The sequence below is a fragment of the Mustela nigripes genome, chromosome 5, assembly GCF_022355385.1.
Source record: "Mustela nigripes isolate SB6536 chromosome 5, MUSNIG.SB6536, whole genome shotgun sequence".
Lineage (NCBI taxonomy): Eukaryota > Metazoa > Chordata > Mammalia > Carnivora > Mustelidae > Mustela > Mustela nigripes.
In genome coordinates this window covers 85,175,248-85,198,933 of record NC_081561.1, presented here as the reverse complement: position 1 = coordinate 85,198,933, position 23,686 = coordinate 85,175,248, and the positions used below count along the sequence as shown (strand labels likewise).

Here is a 23,686-nt window from a genome sequence, read left to right as displayed (position 1 = left end):
GTATTATTGGGACGCCTGGGTGGCTCAGTTGGTTAAGCAGCTGCCTTCGGCTCAGGTCATGATCCCAGCGTCCTGGGATCGAGTCCCACATCGGGCTCCTTGCTCCGCAGGGTGCCTGCTTCTCCCTCTGACTCTGCCTGCCACGCTGCCTGTGCTCGCTCTTGCTCTCTCTCTCTGACAAATAAATAAATAAAATCTTTAAAATAAATAAATAAATAAATAAATATCGTATTATATTTTTAATGTATAAACGTGTCCATTGGTTCAGTCTTACAACTAATTACCTCATCGGTGGGTAAGGAATTGTTTTAAGTGAAAGGCATCAACACATTTTAAGGGCAGTTAAAGTTCTGGGGGGCACATTGTAAGTGGCCTCTCATACCTGAAGGAGGTAGGGTCTTAAGGAATTCCAACCCTAGTGCCTAGCCGAGCCCCACAGAGACTGAAACTTGTGTGTGATTCTGATTACTTCGTGTTCTGAGAGTTTGTACATCTCTTCTCAGCTTTGGCTGCTGTTGGCCTCCTTAGCATGCCATTTCTATTTCTGTCCCTTCCCTTCTCCTCTCCATGTAGATAGTCACTCTCAATCCCATTGATTGTACTCTCCCTTCCTTACAACTAGAGGTACTCTTGCTGCTATCTTTTGACTTGTCTCTCTGGGCCAACTTTGAGCTTAAGATCCTATGGCTCATTGCCTGTTCTCTCTTCAGTTCCCCATTAAAATTTCTGAGAGGTCTTACCTCAGCCTGTTCCTATTTGGGGAAAGCTCTGTATATCTAACTAAATCATAGCTGGTGGCTGAGCTGTTGCAGTAGGTACTCTTCCTCACAAAGTCTGATTATTTCTTGGGTGGTTGGTGGGGCAGGTGGGGCATAGAGTTCCAATATGGCCTCTTCCCTTTAGTGGGGGCGTTTTGAAGCCCAGGTCCCCACAGGGGCTGTGGGAATGGCCGGCTTATGATGACTGTGTCTAGCACAGATCAACTGACAGTTTTTATTCACAGGGGGCTGAAGAACCTAAACTAAAATGGGAACATATCACAACCCTCATTGCAAGCCTCAGAGAATTTGTGAGATCCACGGACCGAAAAATCATCGCCACCACACTGTCCAAGCTGAAGCTGGAACTTGACTTCGACAGCCACGGCATTAGCCAGGTTCAGGTGGTGCTCTTCGGTTTTCAGGATGCTGTAAGTATGATATTTTGCCTATGTCCTTCCACAGACTCCCAACGAAATTTAGAAAAATAGGTTAAAACGTTAAGTTCTGTTACCTTTTCTTTCTTTACTAACTCTGATGACCTCTTCTTTTTCGATGGTGAGTAAGTGTGAGCTGGTTCCTCTCTGTGTGCTTCTAAGGAGCGGATCTGTTGTTATGTGTTTGTATCCCACAAAGTTGGATAACCATGAAATCGAACTCCGTGGGAAAGAGCAAAAACTAACAAACATTTCCCGTGGCTGAACTCTGTTCTTATGAGATCTTGTAGTGGCGGGTCACTGTTTTGGTGACTTGCCACGGAACTCATTTTCCTCATGGACTTTTAAATTCTGTACGAGAACTGCCACCTAGTGGTCACCGAAGAAAATGCAACCATGCGGATTGGAATAATCGCCCCTGAGTAAATCCAGTGCTTCTCCCCGCCCCCGACCCCCGCCCCGACTTTTTCTCTGGTTTCCATACCCAACACTTTAAACACGTTTGTTTAGTACACATTAATTCCTCACTGAATGAAAATTAATCCACGAGAGATTGCTGAAGGCTCCAGCCTCTCAAGTAGAGTTGCTACGCAACATCAACTAGACGCCAGTCTTTCTAAAGCCTGATTCAGCACGGGAGGTGCTCTTTGTGAGTGAGACTGTTCTGTGGAACTCTGTACCAGAGAAGCCTGAAGCCACTCCTAGGCCTTCGAGGCCTTCGCAGAGTGCAGGAGACTGAAATAAGAGAGTTCCTGGCAGCGTCTGCTGTAAATACAAAAGCACTTTGCACGAAGGGATTTAAATTCCGCAAATTAACTCACTGCTAACGTATGTATTTCTCCTGCGTAGATGTCTTGGCAGTTGTATTTGGTGCATCAAATGATCCCTCATTTAAAACCAAAGTAAATCCTTCAACAGCCACTCACGTTCTCTGAAACTCTATGTAAGCCCCTTGGTCTTTGTGCCGTGCTGTGGTCAGGGACAACACTCCTGACTTGACTGAGGTCATGGGTGATGAAAACAACGGGCGGCGCCTATCACTAATAGTTAAATCCTAAAGGCACACTTCACTGCAACTAGGGAAACCTAACCATCTGCAAATAGAAGGAATTAATTTATTGATTTTGCACTTGCCCGCACATTTGGCTTCCATCCTAGAGGCTGGAAAACAAATTGACCAGTAGAATTCAGATTGAGTGGTGTAGTTTTAATTGTGGGCCTTGAGCCCAGGTCACTCTCTCTGTCTCTGTCTGTGTCTTGCTCTCTCTCTCTCTCTCACACACACACACACACACACACCTGCTATTGCTCACTCACTATCCAGGATGGGAGTGAACCCAAAGAATGTACCCCGTTTAATGAAGAACTATGGGGAGTGGGTCATAGTGATGGAGGATCCCCTTCCATCTAGAGAAATTTCTAGTTTACTAAATGCTATACCTTACATTATTCAAATAAGCAGGCAGATCCTTTAAAAAATGAAGGTCTGAGAACAAACTCATTCTGAAAGGATGTCCTAGAACAAGTGTGAGCCTACCAGTGGTTCACTTCCTTTTGAGAGCAACTACTATGGGGATTTGATGAAGACAGACCAATGGCAGGAGTAAGCAACTGGAACTCCAGCTTTTGGCATGGGATCGCAGCTGGAGCATCTTCTTCATCGATTCTTCTCAATTCTCTGATCAGAGCCCAGACTTTTTCATAGAGGGTCGTGTCAACCAGCAGTTAGTGCAGTTAACCCCAGTTTTAAATAAGCTTCTCTTATGCTTTTATATTAATGGTTATTTTTTTAAGAGATAACACATATGGCTTACACATGGAAAGGGATATTATTCACTCTTGAAAAAGAAGAAAATTCTAGCACATTATACTGCGTGAAATAAGCCTATCTCAAAATTACCATATGATTCCACTTACGTGACAGACCTAGAGGAGTCAAATTCATGGAGGTGGGAAGTAGAATGGTGTTCCCCAGGGGCTGGGGGGGGGAAGGCAGTGGGGAGTTATTGTTTAACAGGTGTAGAGTTTCAGTTTTGGGAGGTGCATGCAAGGAATTGTAGAGATGGATGGTGTGATGGTTGCACAACAGTGTGAATGTACTTAACGCCACTGAACTATATGCTTAAAAGTGGTTAAGGTGGCAAATTATATGGCATGTGTATTTGATGACAGTTTAAAAAAAGGTAATGCATGTATCTATTTCAGTGTCTATTTAAATATGTGATACCCTTACACCACAGACTTTCAATGTGAACAGCCTTTCTGGAATATTCTAGCAGGTTCCTCCCCTGTTTGCTGAGATATAGACAACTGTGGGAAGGAAGATAAGGCAAGCACTGTAAGATAAGGCAAATCTGTAGGTAGCAACACACATGCTCATTTCCTCCCTTACCTGCTCTTCCAAGTCACCAGACTAGGCTGAAGCATGTGGTTATATTAAACCTCAGAGTCACAACACTAGAGACCAGTGTTTGTTTTTATTTCAAACCCATTAGATTCTTTTTTCCTCCTTTACCACCTCCACCTCCACCATCCATTTTGCAGACGCCATGAAAAGCTGAAGTAGCTTGTTCTGAGTTCCAAAGAAGCCACATTTTATTTAACCAGACTGCCTTTGATTTGCTCCCATGGGGATCACCAGACTCTGATTCAAAGTGGCCATTTTTCATTGTTTCCCAGTGACATAAAGAAATTATGCACGATTCAAGGTGAAGAAACCTTTTAGTTGTTGTTGCTAGAATGTCATCCTGATGCTTGTGTCATCTAGGTTATTTGCAGTTAAAAATTAAAGCAGACTAAATGTCACCCTCTTTCTCCAGGTCAATAAAGTTCTTCGGAATCATAATATCAAGCCACACTGGATGTTTGCCTTAGACAGTATCATCCGAAAGGCGGTGCAGACGGCCATCACCATTCTGGTGCCAGGTCAGGAATATTCAGTTACTTGGCAAATATTTAGTGTGTGACATTTTAAATTACTATTGATCTGTCATTTATGGTGTCTTCCTTACTGCCTTTCAGGCCAAGTTAGCCTTTTTGTTTAATCTTTTTAAAACCACCGAATAATGTTTATCTAGTGCCTCCAGTCTAAGCCATGAACACCAAGCCGAATGTATACAGTGAGTGAAGAAAATAGCTTCCTTGTCTTTAAAGAGTGTGTCTGGGTATGGCGAGAAAGAGAAGGTTATGTGGGATACCCAAACACATATGCACTTCAATATGCAGATACTTGTGCCCACAAAGCACACCCTTGTGTCATCCTTTACTGGTGGTTCCCAAAGCAGCTGGTGCACTGAGGGATGTCAGGAGCTCTTTAAAATTATAGCTCTCCAAGCCCCATCCCAGACTGAATGAGTAAGAATCGGCTGGGAAAAAAGCCCAGGAATCTGATTTTAATCCAGTTCCCAGGTCATTTTGATACACAGCCAGGTTTGGAAATCACTGGTCTAGACAGATCCCAGCTATGCTTGCAATGAGGTACAAAAGGGGTAGTGTTGATGAAACAGAGTTTTATGGAGTGAGAGGCACATTCATACTCCAAGGCAAACTTCCAAGTACTTTTGATAGTGTATGCACTAGTAAAACATTTTAAGCAGAGCTCTTCCATCCTATATGGGTGTGTGGGAGGGTGTGCTTGTGTGTGTGTGTGTGTGTGTGTGTGTGTACAGATGATAAGTAGATAGATAAACAGATTTAGATACATAAATTAGAAATATGTTGCACTAATTTATGCATGTATTATAAAGCAGTCTAAAATAGAAGTTTAAAAGGATTAATTAAAATTTAGGTTATTTATTTACATGGCACCACCAACTTAAGTCATCGCCAATCCTTCTGTGTTGTGGAATTCCCTCTCTTCTCTCAAAATACCTTGTTTGAGAGTGAGGGCACATATGTCAAAGTTTATATGAAACCTCAGTAAAGATAAATTTATTTCCTTCTTCTGTAAGTAAGAAATATGGGAAGCTCCAATATCCCCAAACACGCTGATCCTCTACTCAGGCCACACCTCCACCCCTCATTGCTCTTGCCATGTTCCTTCTCATTCTTCAGGTCTCCGTTTAAAAGGTGCCTCCTCAGACAGCCCTGACCCACCACAGTCTAAAGTAGTCTAAAGTAGGCTCCACTGCTATTCTGTCTCCTTAAAAGTGCTTTTCCCCATTTGCGATGCCTTGCCAGTTTGAAACCGCCATTATTTTCCTGTCTCCTGGCTGTTACCCTCACCGAGGGTAACCGTGTCCGCTTTATTCTGTGCAGAGCATATTGTCCAGCACGGTGCCTGTAAATCAGTGGACCCCTGATAAATACGAGTTGAAATAATACATAAGTGAATTTCACCTGATTATAACAAATGAAGGTAGAAAATTTGCATAACTTAAAAAAAATTCTAGAGGCATGGAAACACGTAATTAACAATTGGATGTGAACCTAGGAAAGGTAATGCTAGTGCAGACCTAAAGTAATGCTCTAACCAAGTTAATAGATTCTTGTATTCGGGAATATGTTGTTGGGATAAACCTAGATGTGAGGAATATACCCTAGAGGGGTCATATATTCAGAAGATAGGAGGGGTGAAAGGAACTAGGTGCGTATTAGTGAAAGGAATAGGTGTAGGCATAAGTTAAACACAGTAGCGATCTAAATGAGCAAAGGAGAGAGGAAGTATACCTTGAAATACTTAAATAGCATATAAATGATCTGTTGACCTAATTTTTTTAAACTTCCCTCTAAAAATGGATTACCTAAATGCAATAGATTATATCCTGGCATAGAAAAAAAAAAAACTTGTATGATCTGAATAAAGTCTGTAGTTGGTAATAGTATTGTACCAGTGTTAATTTCTTGGTTTTGATGAGTATACCAGTTATATAAGATGTATTGGGGGAACTGGAAGGTGTATGGGAATTCTCTGTATGACCTTTGCAATGTTTCTGTAAATGTAATACTCTTCCCCAAATCGGAAGTTTAAAAGGCACACTGATCATCATACAGTAGTTGAAACACTGGTAAGTTTAGGGAGAGTGAAGAGAGGCACATCTTCTGCTCACATGGGTGTCTTGGGGGTACGAGGGTGGGGCACATTGGTGAGCACTGCGTCTGCCCAACATGTGTATGGAACAAGCCATGTTCTTTAAGAAGAGGGTTTGCTAAGGAAAGCTATTTGTCCTTCCACTGTGAAATTGTTTGAGGACGTTAGGAGTCTCAGATGAAAACCCAAATTAACTGTTCACAAGCATTTTTAAGTAGAAATTTTTGAGAATTACTGGAGAGAGTATTTTTTATATTCTTCCTAGGAAAGGGGAAGACCGTATACATTTGTATACCAATATATAAATAATGAAATGTGTGACCAAGAGGAATTGATTTCAAGCACTTGAGAGTTCCATCTAATTTCTGAATGTCCCTAAAGATTTTGTTATGCAATTGAGATTCAAAGACACTTAAACATTCAAACAAATGTTAAAAATGCTTGTCTTCATCTTCCCCTGATAAAAATTCCTTCTAGGTGACAAAACAGTACAATTGGCCTACAAAATTTTGAAACACATATTAAATAAAACCACAGATTTAAAAGTGTGTCATCATCAGTGCATGCATATCCTAGGTCTCTCCTCAGAGAGGACCCAGATCTTAGTATCTAAACACCATTCTCCAATAAGAGCAATCAGTGCTCCCTGGAGTGACAGTTGATTCCAGACCTGGGGCAGGGAAAATATACAGGAGCCTAGAACATCCTGTGATGCCAGAAAGGATGGAGCCTTTTTGAAAGGACACGAGACCACACCCATTTGGAGGAGTTCCTGAAAATCTAAGCCAGAACAATTTGAACAATAAAATAAGATAATAATAGTCTTGGGTTATAGTATATAGAATAAACTAAGTATCTGTAAGTCTATACTGAAATAATTGAATAAATAAGTATATGAAGGAGAAGAGTCAGGTCTTTGTTGTAGTATTCCAGTTAATAAATGGAGAAAGTATGAGGAAAATAGACAATCACCATTAGGCAAACAGTACATTAACAATTATTGCAGGCAAGAAGTATCAATGGGTGTTAAAATTAGTAGGCAAAAGAGTAATGAGAAACAGGGATTTGAATGGCCACACAGTGTCTGCCAACAAGATATTTACTAACTTCAAAGGGAAAACAGTGATTTTACAGTGGAGGAAACTGACAGACATGTCGTGTACTAAATGATCAAGGTCAGCATCACTAGAAATAAGACATCAGGATCCTGTACGCCCTGACATGACTCATTTAGTAGTGCACAACATCACCTTTGTGCTATTCTTGCCAAAAATGCATAGTCTCAACTTCATCATGACAAGACATTGGTGAACCCCAAACAAGGGTCATCGTACCAAAATAACTGACCAGTACTCCTCAAAAGTGTGGAGGAGGTCATAGGAAACAAAGAAATACCTGGGTACTGTCTCAGACTGGAAGAGACTGAGGAGACATGATGACCAGATGCAGTATGGGATTCTGCTTCAGAAGAAGGGCAGTCAGTTAAGCATCTGCCTTCAGCTCAGGTCACGATCCCAGGGTCCTAGATCCAGCCCAACGTCTGGCTCCCTGCTCATCAGGGAGCCAGCTTCTCTCTGTGCATCCATCTGCCGCACCTCCTGCTTACATGCTCTCTCTGTCTGTCAAAATAAATAAATAAAATCTTAAAAAAAAAAAAAAAGCACGAGGGCATCATCGGGAAACCTGGTGAAATTCAACAAGGTCTGTAGATGATGTAGTGTATGGTAGCAATGTCAGTTTCCTGGGTTTGGTCCTAGTGCCACAGTTGCATAAGATGTCAAGTTTAGGGCAAGCTGAAGGGTATACAGGAACTCTCTGCATCATTTTTGCAACTTTTTTGTTATTCTGCCATTCTTTCAAAATTGGAAAGTAAAAAAAAATTATAAGTATTCCATCTTTCTCCCAAAAGAGCACACAGAACAGAGAGTACAGTGCAAGCCCCTTAAGAGTTGGGTTTTTTTAATTTTTTTTTTTTACTCAGGCTCTTTTCTCACTTGTCATCAGGAATCAGCCCGGCTGTGGGTGACCAGATGGAGAAATGCTGAGCATAGAGACCATGTTGGCAATGCCAAGAGAGAATTGATAATGGAGGCATACTAACTACATTAATAATAATTCTTAATGCTAAAGTACTTGATACTATTACCAATTCAGCTAAACTACTCATGTGCCCTGTGTCCACATGAAAGTAAAATGACTAGCATTCTGTACCATCTGAACTTATGGTGGGAGTCATACTCTACACTGACAAGGACTGTAATCTTCTTCGGTGTCAGAAATACCCTGTGTTAAAGAAGCTGGGTCTGGCTATGTTCCTCTGGGAAAAGAACCGATTGGAGTGGTGTCTGGGGGCAGGGAAGTGGGAAGAGTACTGCGATTTGAGTCCATCTTGCTGTATTGGAAACAGCCACCAGCTCTAGATTCCCACACATGAGCTTACATACCACCTCCTCATTAAAGGCCCCCGTTCCAAACCCCGGGTCCCTGCTTTTCTCCTCACACTTCTCTCTCTCTCTCTCTCTTTTTTTTTTTTTAAAGATTTTATTTATTTATTTGACAGAGAGAGATCAGAAGCAGGCAGAGAGGCAGGCAGAGAGAGAGAGAAGGAAGCAGGCTCCCGGCTGAGCAGAGAGCCCGATGCGGGGCTCGATCCCAGGACCCTGCGATCATGACCCGAACCGAAGGCAGTGGCTTAACCCACTGAGCCACCCAGGCGCCCCCTTCTCTCTCTCTTGACAGCCCATTCTGCCTTCCATTCTTCTCAGGGGGCTCTGGACCACCATTTGAACCTCCTTCTCTCAAATGCCACTGCCCCTTTCCCCTCCAAGGAAGGCTTTCCCCTCCTCCAGAATCCTGCTTAAGCTTTTCTGCTTCCATGATTCAATCCATGAGCAAACCACCACTGAATTTGGTTATTACAAATGTTTTTTATTTACCTCTTATAATTCTTAATACATGCACATGTGAATTATATGTGTAGCTAGGTCTATAACTGAGATCATCTAAGAAGTTTTTAGCTGCTTTAATTTGAGCTTATAATCATGACATCTTTGTGCCTGCTCTTACGGCTCTTCTGTATATTCCTTCTGGCTCTCCTTTAGGTTGTTATTTCTTTGAGGACAAAGACCAGTTGCTCCATCCACTTGCATATTTTACAGTGTGGAATTTGGTGATGTATAATCAGGGAGCTGCTACAAAAGACCAAAATAACAAAGTATTGCATTTGCTTACAATTTTCTACTTTCTTCAAATTATTTGAGAGAGTTTTTCAATCATTTGTACATACATAAAATAACAAAAGGTAGAGTTAGGGCTATATGAGGGGGTATTTAAATATAATAATAAATATCAGACCATTTCCCTCCCCAAACATGAGATAATAGTCAACAGCACAACAAAACTTTTTAATTCTTTTTTAAATTTCAGTTTGGATACCATAAAAGAAATTTAAGAATAATTTTAGAAAATTTTGAAAGGCCTAATCTTATGTTCTAACTTAAGTTAGAATTGCACTTTCTTATTTTTTCTTTTTTTTTAAGATTTTTAAAATTTATTTTATAGAGAGAGAGTTGGCGTGGGAAGAGGGAGGGCAGAAGAGAATCTCAAGCAGACTCCTGGCTGAGCACAGAGCTAGATGCAGGCGGTGCCATCTCAGGACCCTGAGATCATGACCTGAGCCAAAATTAAGAGTTGGGTGCTTAACTGACTAAGCCATTCAGGTTCCCTAAGTTATTTGTAAAGTGAAATTTTAAAAATCATTTGGTTCCCTTATAAATACAAATAATCCTAGTATTATAACTCTTCCATTTTGTCAACATTTCTTAGACCAATATGTCCTAATCCCTGTACTGGATTCTGGGTTTGCAGCACTAAAACCCCTGATTTTGAGCCCTTTCCCCTTCTGTAGATGAGTTACGAAATGGAATTTTGGAAAGAGATAATGTAGAAAGCAGAGTAGAGGTGGGACTTTGTTAAGCTTAAGAGGTAAAGGACAAGGATGTAGGGAGATTAGAACCCTTGTACTCTCTTGGTGAAATTATCAAACAGTGCAGCTACCATGGAAAATAGCATAATGGCTCCTCAAAAAATTTAAAACTACAATTGTCATACGAGGGTGCCTGGGTGGCTCAATCGGTTAGGCATCTGCCTTCAGCTCAGGCAGATTTGAGGGTGCTTGGATCAAGCCCCTCATCGGGCTTCCTGCTCAACGGTGAGTCTGCTTCTCCCTCTCTCTCCCCTTCTGTGTTCTTTCTTTCTCAAATAAATAAATAAAATCTTAAAAAAAAAAAAAAACAATAATTGTCATATGATCCAGCAGTTCCTCTTCTGGGTATATATCCAAAGAAAGAATTAAAAGCAGGATCTCAAAGAGATATTTGCATACTCATATTCATAACAGCATTAGTTACAATAAACCAAGAGGTGGAACCAACACAAGTATCCACTGATAAATGAAAGGATAAACAAAATGTGGTCTATACATGCAATGGAATATTATTTAGCCTTAAAAAGGAAGGAAATTCATGTTGTATGACTGTGCCTTTCTTTGACAGAGACTCTCCATGGTTTTCATCGTGTGTCATAGCATATGGAGTCAAGATCCAGTATTTCTGCTACCCTGACTTCACTTAGTTTATGAGTGTAATTCCTTTTCCTGGTTCATTTTGATACCATAATCACAATTTATAGTATTGTTTTCTCTGGGAAGATATCATCCAAGTTGTTAAGTGACATGCAGATGAACTCATGCTACAACATGGATGAATCCTAAGGACACTTTGCTGAGTGAAGTAATAAGCTTGTCTCAAAAAAGACAAACACTGAATGATTCTCCTTTTATGAGGTATCGTAGTAGGCAGACTCACAGAAACAGAAAGTAGAATGGGGGTTGCCAAGGACAGGGGGTAGGGGGAAATTGGAGTTGGTATTTCATGGGTATAGAGTTTCAGTTTTGCAAGATGAAACTTACAAAACATTCGCAACTTTAAAACTAGCTCTAGAGAGTAAGTTACACTACTGAACTGGATACTTTAAAACAGTGACAGTGGTAAATTTTATGTCATGCATTTTTGCTACAATAAGAAGTGAGAAAACTAATAAAGAGAGATGAAGGAAGTCAGAGCTGCATAAACCTGGCCCCTGAAGGACACCCTGACTTTTGTCATGAGGGGTTTTTTTTAGATGGTTGAATCTAAAATGCCTGCCCAGAAAGAATATCTAGGAGGTATTGGATGTAACCAGATCAAGTCTTAAAATATAGTTGGTCATTCACAGGTTATAAGTACTTAACCTTGATAGATTTCAATGAGCTTAGCTATAGTAAATAGAAATATAAAAAAGTGAAGGATAGAATTCCAGGTTCCAGCTTTTAAGGGGCAGATGGTAGATTTAAAAAAAAAGAAAAAAACGATCTGTAGAGAAGTATTAGCCAGAGATTTAGAGGAAAATACCATACACAGATCTAGTAAGCTGAGGAAAGAAAGAGAAAGGTGAGGAAAGAAAAGAGAATTTGTTAATTAGTCAGCCTTTCGTTGCCATGCCCTGGCTAGATTGGGTCTTCTATCACTATCCCTGGAGCCATCTCCCCACTCAGGGGCTCTTAACCTGTGGGTTCATGGACTCTCTGAACAAGCTTCAGGGAGTCTGTGAGCCCTCAGGATATCAAGGCAAAATGTTGTGTGACTGTGCCTTTCTTTGACAGAGACTCTCCATGGTTTTCATTGTGTGTCATAGCATATGGAGTCAAGATCCAGTATTTCTGCTACCCTGACTTCACTTAGTTTATGAGTGTAATTCCTTTTCCTAGTTCATTTTGATACCATAATCACAATTTATAGTATTGTTTTCTCTGGGAAGATATCATCCAAGTTGTTAAGTGACATGCAGATGAACTCATGCGACATATTTAAGTTGGAGACTTATAACATTTGCACTGTTAATTTCAGTGATTAGTCAACAGGGTAGAGAAGGACTCACACTAAGAATCCAGTAGTCAATAACAGTCTTATTAGACTAAATATAAGCACATGTGGCATTTTCAGGACCTCCTCCATCCCCTTACACTTTGACCATTACAGGCAAAAAGTATTCTGTGAATTTTCTTTTATTTAGGTAATCTCACTATATCTCATTTTCCTCATTCTAAGTGAGTTAATGGTTGCCTGATATTATATAATATTAAAAAATGAATTTTACTTGTGTAAACAAATGTTTATATTAAGAGGTTTTTACATAATTGCCTTTCTGATTTTAGCATTTTCCCACATATCTCTTTTTCCCCCCTTAATTTTTCAGAGAGAGAGAGAGAGAGAGCGCACAAGCAGCGGGAGCAGCAGGCAAAGGGAAAAGCAGGCTTTCTGCTGATCAAGGAGCCTGATGCAGGGCTTGATCCCAAGCCCCTGAGATCATGACCTAAGCCCAAGGCCATTGCTTACCTCACTGAGCCCCCAGGCATCCCCCCCCACATATCTTTTTTATTTTATTTTGACTTGAGAGAGAAAGAGAGAGCGTGCACCAGCAAAGGGAGAGGCAGAGAGAGAGAAGCAGACTCCCCAGTGAGCAGAGAGACTGACATGGGGCCCAATCCCAGGACTCTGGGATCACAACCTGAGCCAAGTAGACATTTAATCAACTGAGCACCCGGGCACTCTTTCCCACGTCTTCTGTGTGGTGTGGCCATTTTCCTCTTGTTTGAATTAGGTCATTCTGAGTCAAGAGAGCCTGTGAATTTTTAGATTCACTGGAAGAAAAACTGTAAACTAGTGCCCAGAAATCTATGCCTACATTTGGAAAACCAGTTTGGAATACATATCTTACTAATAGCAGGGATGTCAGAAGAAATTAAAGCAGTCAGTCATATTTTATTAACACTGTTGTTAATGTTATGCCTCACAGAACTGAGGCCACACTTTAGCCTCGCATCTGAGAGCGATACCGCTGATCAAGAAGACTTGGAGGCAGAAGATGACCATGAGGAACGGCCTTCGAACCAAACTATCCGAAGACCTCATGCTGTCATTGAAGATGCTGTAGCTACCTCAGGGGTGAGCACGCTCAGTTCTACTGTATCCCACGACTCCCAAAATGCCCACCGGTCCCTCAATGTGCAACTTGGAAGGATGAAAATAGAAACTAATAGGTAAGTCCTATTCTGACATGGGTGGGCTTTCTTTCCTTTACTTTTACATAAGTGCATGTGTTTGGGGTCTCTTTTAAAGTTTGGTCCACAGATGGGGCACCTGGGTGGCTCAGTCAGTTAAGCATCCAACTCTTGATTTTGGCTCAGGTCATGATCCCAGGGTGGTGAGGTCCAGCACACTGGAGCATGGAACCTGCTTAAGATTTTCTCTCTTCCTCTGCCTCTCGCTCTCCCCCGACCTTCAATAATAATAATAAAGTTTGATCCAGAGAATACAAAATGTTTCATCACTTTATCCTATTCACATAAACTTGGTTTGATATCTTTCTTTATCAAACAAGAGAGATTTGTCTTAGTCTCTTTAGTCAAATTCAAGCCTTGTTTGGCAGCATTCTTTGATCCCTGCTTTTTCTCCAAGTACAGTGAGATTTTCGAAGTAGCTGTAACTTCAGAGACTGTCTTGGACACAGACTCAGAGCAGTGTGTACCATCCCAGAAAACAGCTGGGATGAAAGAAAGACAGAAAATCCATGTTCTTAAAAGCCTGTGATTTGGAATATCAAGTTCTCTTAGAAGAGGAAGATCTCTGCTCTTGAGAGTAAACTTAGTGATGCTAAAGCTTTACTTTTCTTAAATAAACAAACAAATAAAAACCTTGAAAGGATGATAAGTTGACTGCATTTATGATCCTATTTTATTTTGAATATGTTCTGTCATATCTGGAGTTTAATTTTCCTTTGAGAATTTGGTGACATAAAATCCACATGATCAGGTTATTAAGTGAAGAGTAAATATTTCCTGTTCTTTACAGATGTTGGCACAATTCAGGTTCTGAGTCTATGATTTATAGCTTCCTGTGCTGGCTGCATTTGACATGTGATCAACTGACTACAACTCTGGGCTTATAGTGAAAACCTTTTTTTTTTTTTTTTTTTTGGAGTGAATCAATACCAGTTGTGCAAATATTTACTTAAAAATCTTGCTCATCAGGAAGATAGAACATATTTTACTTCTTGTCATAAGTTTAAGTTTTTAAAGTTAAGCTTGAATACCAAGCTTAGTACAAGTAGTACAAAGTTCATCTTATATTCAGAAACATGAATTTTGTTTGCATGATTGAGTAAATCCATTCATATCATCTTCCTTTTGCATAGAGAAATCTTCCTGAGTAAGGGGAAAATGGCTTTTGGACTTCCAGATCCTAATCTTGTCCTGGTAAAACCAGCTCTTAGTTGGCATCTCTACTACTTAGTGGAAGACTTTGTGTCTTTCCTCCTCTGAGACTTCCATGGAAATCCTCATTGCCTCCTCTTCTCAAGCAATACACCAACCTTGGTAGTAGGTGTTAACTTTAGTTGTTTTTTAGTGTACTGTCACCCAGCTCTAGATGGAGTTGTTTTTTATACCCCTCTCTGATCTCTGGAGGATGAATGTTCACTCGATTTGGTTTTGTCGCCAACTCCTCCTCCTCCGTGGTCAGATTTATAAAGGCAATAAAGCTACTTTATTTACCAATGAGCTGGTATATTTGTTTCTCTGGCCTTCAAACCTTCTGTCTATAGACCCTGGCTTGTGTCAATAGAACCTGCTTTGCTGCCTGCAGCCTCTCCCTTTTCCCCTTAGACCATTGGAGTTAGCCTCATTTCCATGCTGTCCCGCCCTCTGCCACGCTTGCGCCCTCTGCAGGCCGGGAGGGCTGCTCTTCTGCGCAGCCGCGGGCGGAGGGCCTGCTTCCCACATCACTGTTGGAAGGGCTTCAACTGACCGTGTTTCTTTATTGTGTTCCTGTATGTTTCACAACAGCCCACATTCGTGTGTTTTTGCTCTACATATTTACCCTTATATCTGTGACATCTACGGGATTATGAGCCTCCTTTTTCTGCTTCTAGTAATATCTTCCACAGCTCCTCCCTGTCGCCCCCAGAGAAGGGAGGCGAGGCACAGCACTCACCTCATGGCGAGATGTTAGAAAAGGGCAGCTGCCTTAGTACTGGTACTAAGCAACGGAAATGAGAGGCGAATCATGTCCGTATCACTTTCAGTTATTACTTGATATACAGAAATTCATACATTGCAGGGACCGTCTGGGTAGTTCAGTCAGTTGAGTGTCCCATTCTGGGTTTCAGCTCAGGTCATGATCTCAGGGTCCCGAGATCCAGCTCCCCGTCAGACCCCCTGCTCAGCGGGGAGTCGGCTTGAAGGTTCTCTCCCTGTGCCCCTCTCCCCACTCATATTCTCTCTCTCCCCCTCTTGCTCTCTAAAATAAATAAATAAATCTTTTTTAAAAAAGTTCATACATTGCAAAATAAACTTAAAGGAAATGTTAGTATGTTTTTCAGAAGGCTGTAGCTCTCCTGTTAGAAATCTTAAGCTTGTGTTTAGGTAATCACTGATGAAGGTCAATCAGGTTTATCCAGCTCTTGATTATTAGATCACCAATAAGAATACCAGATAGAGAAAATAACATGGTGGCTTTAGAATGTATGTTTTACTTTTATTTCGGGGTATGTTTACATAACATGTTCTGGAAATAATTCACCTCACACCAGTGGTTGAGACAGTACTGGAGGATAGTAATAGAGTTAGCTAAAAATCTAACTCTCGCAGAGCTGATTGCTTATCTATCAAACGATTCCGGAATTACCTACCTCCACTCACCTAAGTTAAAAAAATTGACATCAGAGCAGATGCTTGCCAAATTTTTCTGGAAAAGAGAGGCAGGCAATTACCTTAATTTTGAAGCACTTCCCTCTTAACTGCAAGACAACGTAAAAATAAAGCTGAACTTTATTTTTCATTTTGGACTGGGTACATAAATAATTTTTGAGAGCTTGATTTGGGACAAATGAAGTGGCCTGTCAGAGCTCTGCTTCTAAGGATAAGTCTGGCTTTTAAAGATAAAAAGAAAATATGTCGTCTAGATACACATAGGTTAAGTTCTAGAAAAAGTCACTGTGTTCTTTGAAAAAAATAATAAATATTCCATACATGTAAATCATCAAGGAAGACAAAAGTACATACTAGACCAAGAAATTACCAACTTAAAAATTCATGCTGAGCTTGCTGTCCATTTCCTGGAATATCATTCTTGCTAGAGTGATAAACATCTCCTTTGATCTTCTAGTTTCCTCTGGCCCTCAGTTCCTGCAGCTCAATCCACCAGATTGTGTGCTGCTTAACTCTGCTTATCTTTAAATAATCTTTCTCAAATCACCTTCTCTGGCTGCCTCTCAAGAGTCTTCCTTTTTGTCCTGCTTCTACTACCCACTCTACACAGCCCTTTCTCCTAAGGGCTCCCCATCTCTGCCCTGTGGGAAAGGAGCAGCCTCCTGAGCCCTGGGCCCAAATCTGTGGCTGGGGACAGGATGGCCTTCCCTGATGGTCTGGCACTGTCCTTGGCATCTTAGCTATAGCTGTCTCATTGAACATTCACAGTCATTCTTTTGGGAAGTTTTACTTTTCCTTTCCATAGATGAGAAAATTGAAGGCTAAAAGTGTTAAGTGATTTGTCGAAGTTAACACAGGAAGTGTGGGGCTGAACTAAGGTTCAAGCCCAGGGCTATCTTTCAGTTGGGCCTGTGCTGCCTTCAAACATGCCAACTGAAACAGAAACAAACTTTTGGAATGGAATCTGGTCCCAAGTTAAATCTATCCACACTGAAAAAATGAAACAAATACAGTTGGCTAAGAACTGCAGGGCATGCAACAATTTTTCCTGATGATCTTATGAATAATTCTGTACCTTAACTTTAAATTCTGAATCCAAGTTACCCAATGATCATTTTCTATAAAAATCAGAGCATCTCCCTTTCTATTTGGAAATATTTTTTCAGAGAGTAGTGTTAGAAATGGTGAGTAGGACACCACTTGGCTCTTAGTTGCATAGTGAATCTTTCATGAATGAGAATTCTGATATAAATGATATGTTAGTTTCTTTTTGTTTCTTTGAAGAATACAGAACATGCCAACAAAGAACTGAATGTACCAGGAATGCAGCTATCCTTTTACTCACTTCACCAGTCCTCTTAGAAGGGAGAGGAATAATAGTAACATCCTCAACAATCCTAGCAAAAACCATTACCGTTTACTGAGTACTATAGGGGACCTCACCTATCAAATTTTCAGTTAAAAAAAAAAATGATTGCCTTTCTGCTTTGCATTGATTATTATATCATATCATCAACTTTTTCGATGAAGAGTCACACATGTAAAATATAGCTTTGTTAATATCATATATTTTATTTTACTTTATTTATTTGCCATTTACAGTGATAAAAAGAAACAAAATATCTCTGAAGATTTGGGCAGATAATTGAGGTGGTAGTTTTGAATTCTTGTCTGGAAGTACAAGTCTTCAACTGTTTTGCTACTCAACATGGGGCGGAGGGGGGGTGTCTGTGGACCAGCAACATGAGTATCACCTGGGGGAGCTCATTAGAAATTCAGAATCGTGGGGCCCCTGACTGGCTCAGTTGGAAGAGTGTGTGACTCTGGGTTGTGAGTCCGAACACCACATTGGGTATAGAGATAACTAAAAAAATAAATAAATAATATACTTTAAAAAAAAAAAAAAAGGAATGTAGAATCTCAAACTTATCAACAAAATTACTGGATGAAGAGTCTGCATTTCAATAAAATCCCAGGGATGTCTGTGTTCCCTGTAACTTGAGAAGTTCAGATCTAGAAGGTCACTCCAGCTGCTCCAGCTTTATTATCCTGTCAACCAATATAATTTTCTTCTACAGATTACTAGAAGAATTGGTTCGGAAAGAAAAAGAATTACAAGCACTCCTTCATCAAGCTATTGAAGAAAAAGACCAAGAAATTAAACACCTGAAGCTTAAGTCCCAACCAATAGGTGAATAGCAGAAACTTTTTAAGTGATACTATTAAATGAGGCTGCCACAGAAAGGGGAGAAAGCTAATGGAAAGTTTTATTTCATGGCTTAATTGACACCCATCACTTGTACCATGACTACAAGCATAAATTGCTTTTAAGAAATATCCAATTCTTGGGTGCCTAGGTGGCTCAGTTTGTTGGGCGACTGCCTTTGGCTTAGGTCATGATCCTGGAGTCCTGGGATTGAGTCCCTCATGGGCCTCCCTGCTCAGCAGGGAGTCTGCTTCTCAGTCTGATCTCTTCCCTCTCATGTGCTCTCTCTCAAATAAATAAGTATAAAAATAATATCTTTAAAAAAAGAAATATCCATTTTTTAGTAGCAGCAAAATATAACTTGATTTCATATAAGATGATTCATGGTCATTTTTTCTTGAGATTATTTGAGGCGAATATGGCTCTAACACTTTTTTGGTCTTTATTTTAATTTTCAAATGAAATTACTACAATAAAAGACTATTTTTGGTCATTTTTGCATTTGTATTCTTTATATTCTGGGTTTTTTCTATTTTATTGCAAATAGTGGAAAAAGAGATTATTATATGATTATATGGTTTTCTGCTAATTATGCTCATGTTTGTCACATGAAAAACCCGCAGTATGATTTTGGTGAAACTATAGAATTGTTTGAAAGAAACTATATTTCTTTGAATTCAGAGCAACTATAGATTTGATATAAAAGTATGAGGTGGGGATATCATTACATTATTACTTCTGCCCCTCCATTTATTAGTAGTCTTTAAGCATTTTGTTTATATTTATACTGCCAATCTCAATTGTTTGTTATTTTCTGATAGAGCAAAATCTTTTAAAATATTAATAAATGTCTGTGGCCTCGGAGGGTCCCAGATGGCCTCTGTGAAGAGAAGCTAAGAATGTCCCTCCCCTCCCCAATTCTGTCCCAGATATTCCTGGATTGTCCGTATGCCCCCGGGATTCTCCTGGCACAAATACTGAAGAGTCTGAGCTTACTGAGTGGCTGAGAGATAAGGGAGCTGATGAAGACACTATAAGTCGGGTAAAGAAAACTATCCATGGGACCAGCTTTTCTTTCACTCCATAATGTTGAGTGCCTACAGTGTGTGAGGCATGGGGCTTATACACTGGTGAGCCCTCCTGCAGCCTGCAGACTAGGGCCTGCAGGTGGTCGTCAAATAATTCCACAGATAAAGTGTAATGATACCCTGATAAGCTCTATGAAGGAGAGGTTATCAGGTGTTTGGGGACAGAGAGAGGAAGAGGTCGGTGAATGAGCTGGAGTCTAAAGGCATATGTAGGAATAAACCATGCCATCTGTATGTATATGGGGGAGGGGCAGGTGAGGAGGGAAAAGTCATTCGGGGGCTGGGATGCTGTATGTGCAAAACAGTGAAGCAGGCAAAAGTTCTGTGGTCCAGGACTCCTCTAAGGAGTTTTTATATTTTTGAACTGAAAATAAGGAAGAGTGGAAAAACCAAGACAAAACCAAAAATTGTAAAGTTTCTAATTCTCTCTTTTATTTAACTCTTTAATTCTCTCACAACATTATTAGACTCTACTGGGCAGTGGCTATTTATTAATATTTAATAAAATAGACCTAGTTAGTCAACTTGTATCAGGAACACTTTCTAGATCTATAATGACCTGATTCCTCTCTGCTCCTTACAGACTTTGGGAAATTGGCGGGAGGAGTAGCACTTATGTTTGAAGATTACATACATGTATACACACATACACACAAGAAGAGGTTATATTTTTTATTATTTTATAGAAAGGGCCCCAATACAATATTACATTAATTTTAGATTTATGTTTAAATTTTTTAAATAACAAAGAATAAAGGTTTTTTCCTCTTTACTTGATAACTCATTGGGCTACTAAATAGAATTTAGGGTTTCCTTAGAAATCTGCTTTGAACAAGTTACTGCTACCTAAACCACTCTCTTGCTTATGGAGAATGATGTGTCCATTCAAGTTCTCTGAAATATTTATTTCTCAAACTAAGACTCAAGTCACAATTAAAGAGTAGTAATTGATGATCCAATAAAAAATTGATTTTTTTATTTAAAATTAAAGCTTCAGTTTAAATTCAGGACTCTGATTTTATAGTTATTATTTTAAAAATACCTTTTATCAGCTGTGAAAAACAAATTCAGAAATTAAGTGTAAACAATACCTTTTCAGGAACACTTTTTATCCACTTGAGAAAAATAAAGCTACACAGCAAAAAACCTCTCAAATATAAACATTATGGGGGAGCGGATGAGGTAATTGGGTGATGGGCACGTTTTGTGATGAGCACTAGGTGTTAAATGCAACTGATGAATTACAGAGCTCTACATCTGACACTAATGATACGTTCTATGTTAACTAATTGAATTTCAATAAGTTAAAAAAATATACAAACGTTATCTTACAAACAGCAGATGTAATTACAAATGAGTTTTATCTGTTCATTAGAAGGCCATTCAGAAATTATGTTGCTTGTGATCTCTACGCATTTGGAAGTCATATGGATGTATTCTTTGTTTTGTAATGGGGGGACTTTTTCCTAATCACTCCAGAAGATTGTTTTTAGTAGATTTCCTTTTAGATTCATTTTTAAATTATTGCCATTTATATTGTGAATAGAGTTTACTATTTATTAAAGGTATATATAAAATGTCTTACTTTTGTGTATGTTTTACTTTCTCCACAGTTTTTGGCTGAGGATTATTCACTAGAGGATGTTCTCTACTATGTTACACGTGATGATTTAAAATGCCTCAGACTAAGGTACCACTCTCTTCTTTATGTCCCTTTTTCTTGGTGGAAAGAGCGCTGGGCTGAGAAGTCTGGGCTCCTGCCCTGGCTGGGCCCCTCCCCAGCCGTTACCATCTCAGCAGTCCTGGGGCCCATTCTGTGGTTCACATTTGCTCTGCGTAAACGGAGTTTGTTTCCCCAGGCTATTACTGGGTACTCTTATAACCAAAATTTCTATATTAGTAAATGCAAATCAACTCAAAGAATCTCTTGATAATAAAGTAGACTGAGGCTATGCAGTTATTTTTAAGCTGCCTTAAGCAACTGCTCTCATTTAGTTCATGATTATACCATAATTATTAGAAATAATAGGACAGGTTCCCATTTGCTATCCTGTAACATGTATAATGTGATACAGTTTCTTATCATAGTTTTCTCTATCAGGCCAAGCACATGCATGAGTGACTCACACAGAATTCTGTAAAGACCCATTTCAAATGTGCTGAAAACCTGAAATGATGCTTTGGGAACTGGTAGTCTGGGGGAATGGAAAGGAAAGGCAGGGAGGGATAATGACAAAACACAGAAAGAATTACATGAGGACCGATAAGACTTTGGGATCTCCGTGTTCTGATCAGAGCGGCGCCAGGCGAAGGTCACTTGTATATGTCAAGAGCAGTGTTTCAAATGAGGTATTCTCTTCCCCGTGTTCTTGTGTCTTAAACAGGGGAGGGATGCTCTGCGCGCTGTGGAAGGCCATCACCGACTTTCGAGATACACAGACTTGACTGTGGCTCTGTTTGTGTCCAGCCTCCCGTGGAGAGTCTAACAGAACTGGTCTTCGCAGGGGAGGGAGAATCTAAGGGAGAGGAGAAAGAAGCTGCACTTTAAATCCAGTATTTGTTTACTTGTGTTAAAAGAAAAAAAAAAAAAAGACAAAATACACTGAAATTTCCTAACTGCTTCTATTTCTACTGTTCATAAGGACTCTTTGTAAGGACTCTCAAAAATAATCCTAAACATCAGGATGCTTGGGATTATTTTCGTCTAAACATTTTTATGGAAATATTTTTAACTTAGCAGCTGTTGCACTTCGGCCATATGTCTCTTTTACACAAAACGGATAGAACATTTCATGTGATTGTGCATCACTGGAACAAAACCAAAATGTGACCATAACTTTTTAGACTTCTGTGTGTATGTAGGATACTCAGAGTAGAAATGCATAATTTGGGTTATTGTGTAAAGGTTATGTTTGTTTGGCTTTTTTTTTTTTAAAGTGTGCAGAATCTGAGAAGCAGCGGTTTTTACTTACTGATCTGTATTAATTGTAATATTGACTCTATTTTGTAACTTAAGTTTCTGGCCCATAGTACGTTCATTTGAGTCGTGTATGCACTACTGAACTGTACCAGTTGCACATGTCTGAATCCTAGTAATGTTAGCTTGTTCTAAAGCTATCCATTGTGTCATATTTACTCTAAAAAGTAAAGACTCTTAACATACTGTTCGATAAATTCTGAAGAGTTCTTATTTTGTTTTGGCAAATGAGATGAACCACTGTGTCAAATTTCTAGTTGTTTCTTTTGTTCTTCAATAGAATCTATTCAAGTAATCAAAGAACAATTGATCTGCAGGCTGTCCCTCAGGGTACCTGAGTGGTAAGAGAGAGGGTGAAGAAAAAAAAAAGAATTTATGTAAAAGAAAGTCCCTGTGTTTTTTCTCAAGGCCACAAGTTATCTTGAGTGGCTACTGTATATCTCAAAGGGTCTGCAAATAGTATCCCAGTGGAGAACACTGCATTTTCTGTCTCCTTAATTGTTTAGTTCTCATATTTGAGGGAAGCGTTTTTATTTGAAGCTGAATATTATAGTTTATAAACCTGCCCGTGTTAATAGGGTGAAGTCTGCAGCTCCTAGATAGATGGATAAGATAAACACAAAATTCTAACACACAGAGGAACTTGCTTGTTATGCAAGACAGATATAACATATGTATCATAACTTGACCCATACGTAACAGTCTTTGAAAGAATAAGAGTCATCTTTATTTCTATGTGAAAATCAAGGTCTGATATTTCTTGTATTGCATTAGACTGCACCTTATTTTCTCATTTGATACTTGGAACAACATGGCTGCATCTTTTTTTACATCCCCATCTCAAGGACAGATGATTGCTTCTTGTAGCCTGTGGGTATATTTCGAACGAGGGGAGGTATAAATTAAATGAGATGTCATTTCACTCATACTGACACAGCGTAATTCTCTTTTTTTAAGGATTTATTTACTTATTTTAGAGAGAGAGAGCGTGTGCAGGAGGAGACCACAACTTGAGCCAAAACCAAGAGTCAGTTGCTTAACTGACTGTACCACCCAGGCACCCCAACACAGGATAGTTCTTAATTAAGCCACAGATCATCTTCCCAGTTCTAATGGTAGCTGCTTCTTATAGATTGTGCATAAGGATCAAGCTACCCATCTTCAGCCAATTCTTTAATGATGGGGTTTTCCTTGGGATCTTCCTCCTACCTTATCTTTGTGGGCTTTGTAGGTTCCTCTGTCCCTGCATGGTTCATAATATATTCCCAGGCCAGCATCATTACGTTTTTTTGTCAGAACATTGGGCCTCAGTCACAAAAAGTAGCCGTTCCATTATCATCCAAGTTCCGTTAAAAGTTTCACTTTGAAGGCGTTTGGCGTTAGTCT

General features: G+C 39.7%; 1 protein-coding gene across 1 annotated transcript in view; it reads left to right on the top strand.

Moving 5' to 3' along the window:
- MAP3K5 (mitogen-activated protein kinase kinase kinase 5) overlaps positions 1–22,490 on the top strand; it is a 199,958-nt gene extending 177,468 nt beyond the window's left edge. The window contains exons 24-30 of the mRNA XM_059400786.1: positions 1,004–1,189; positions 4,015–4,120; positions 13,119–13,362; positions 18,108–18,220; positions 19,165–19,277; positions 20,937–21,013; positions 21,708–22,490. Coding sequence (XP_059256769.1) covers positions 1,004–1,189; positions 4,015–4,120; positions 13,119–13,362; positions 18,108–18,220; positions 19,165–19,277; positions 20,937–21,013; positions 21,708–21,768 — 900 coding nt within the window. The 3' untranslated portion in view covers positions 21,769–22,490. The remainder of the gene's footprint in view (positions 1–1,003; positions 1,190–4,014; positions 4,121–13,118; positions 13,363–18,107; positions 18,221–19,164; positions 19,278–20,936; positions 21,014–21,707) is intronic.
- Positions 22,491–23,686: the final 1,196 nt, after the last annotated feature.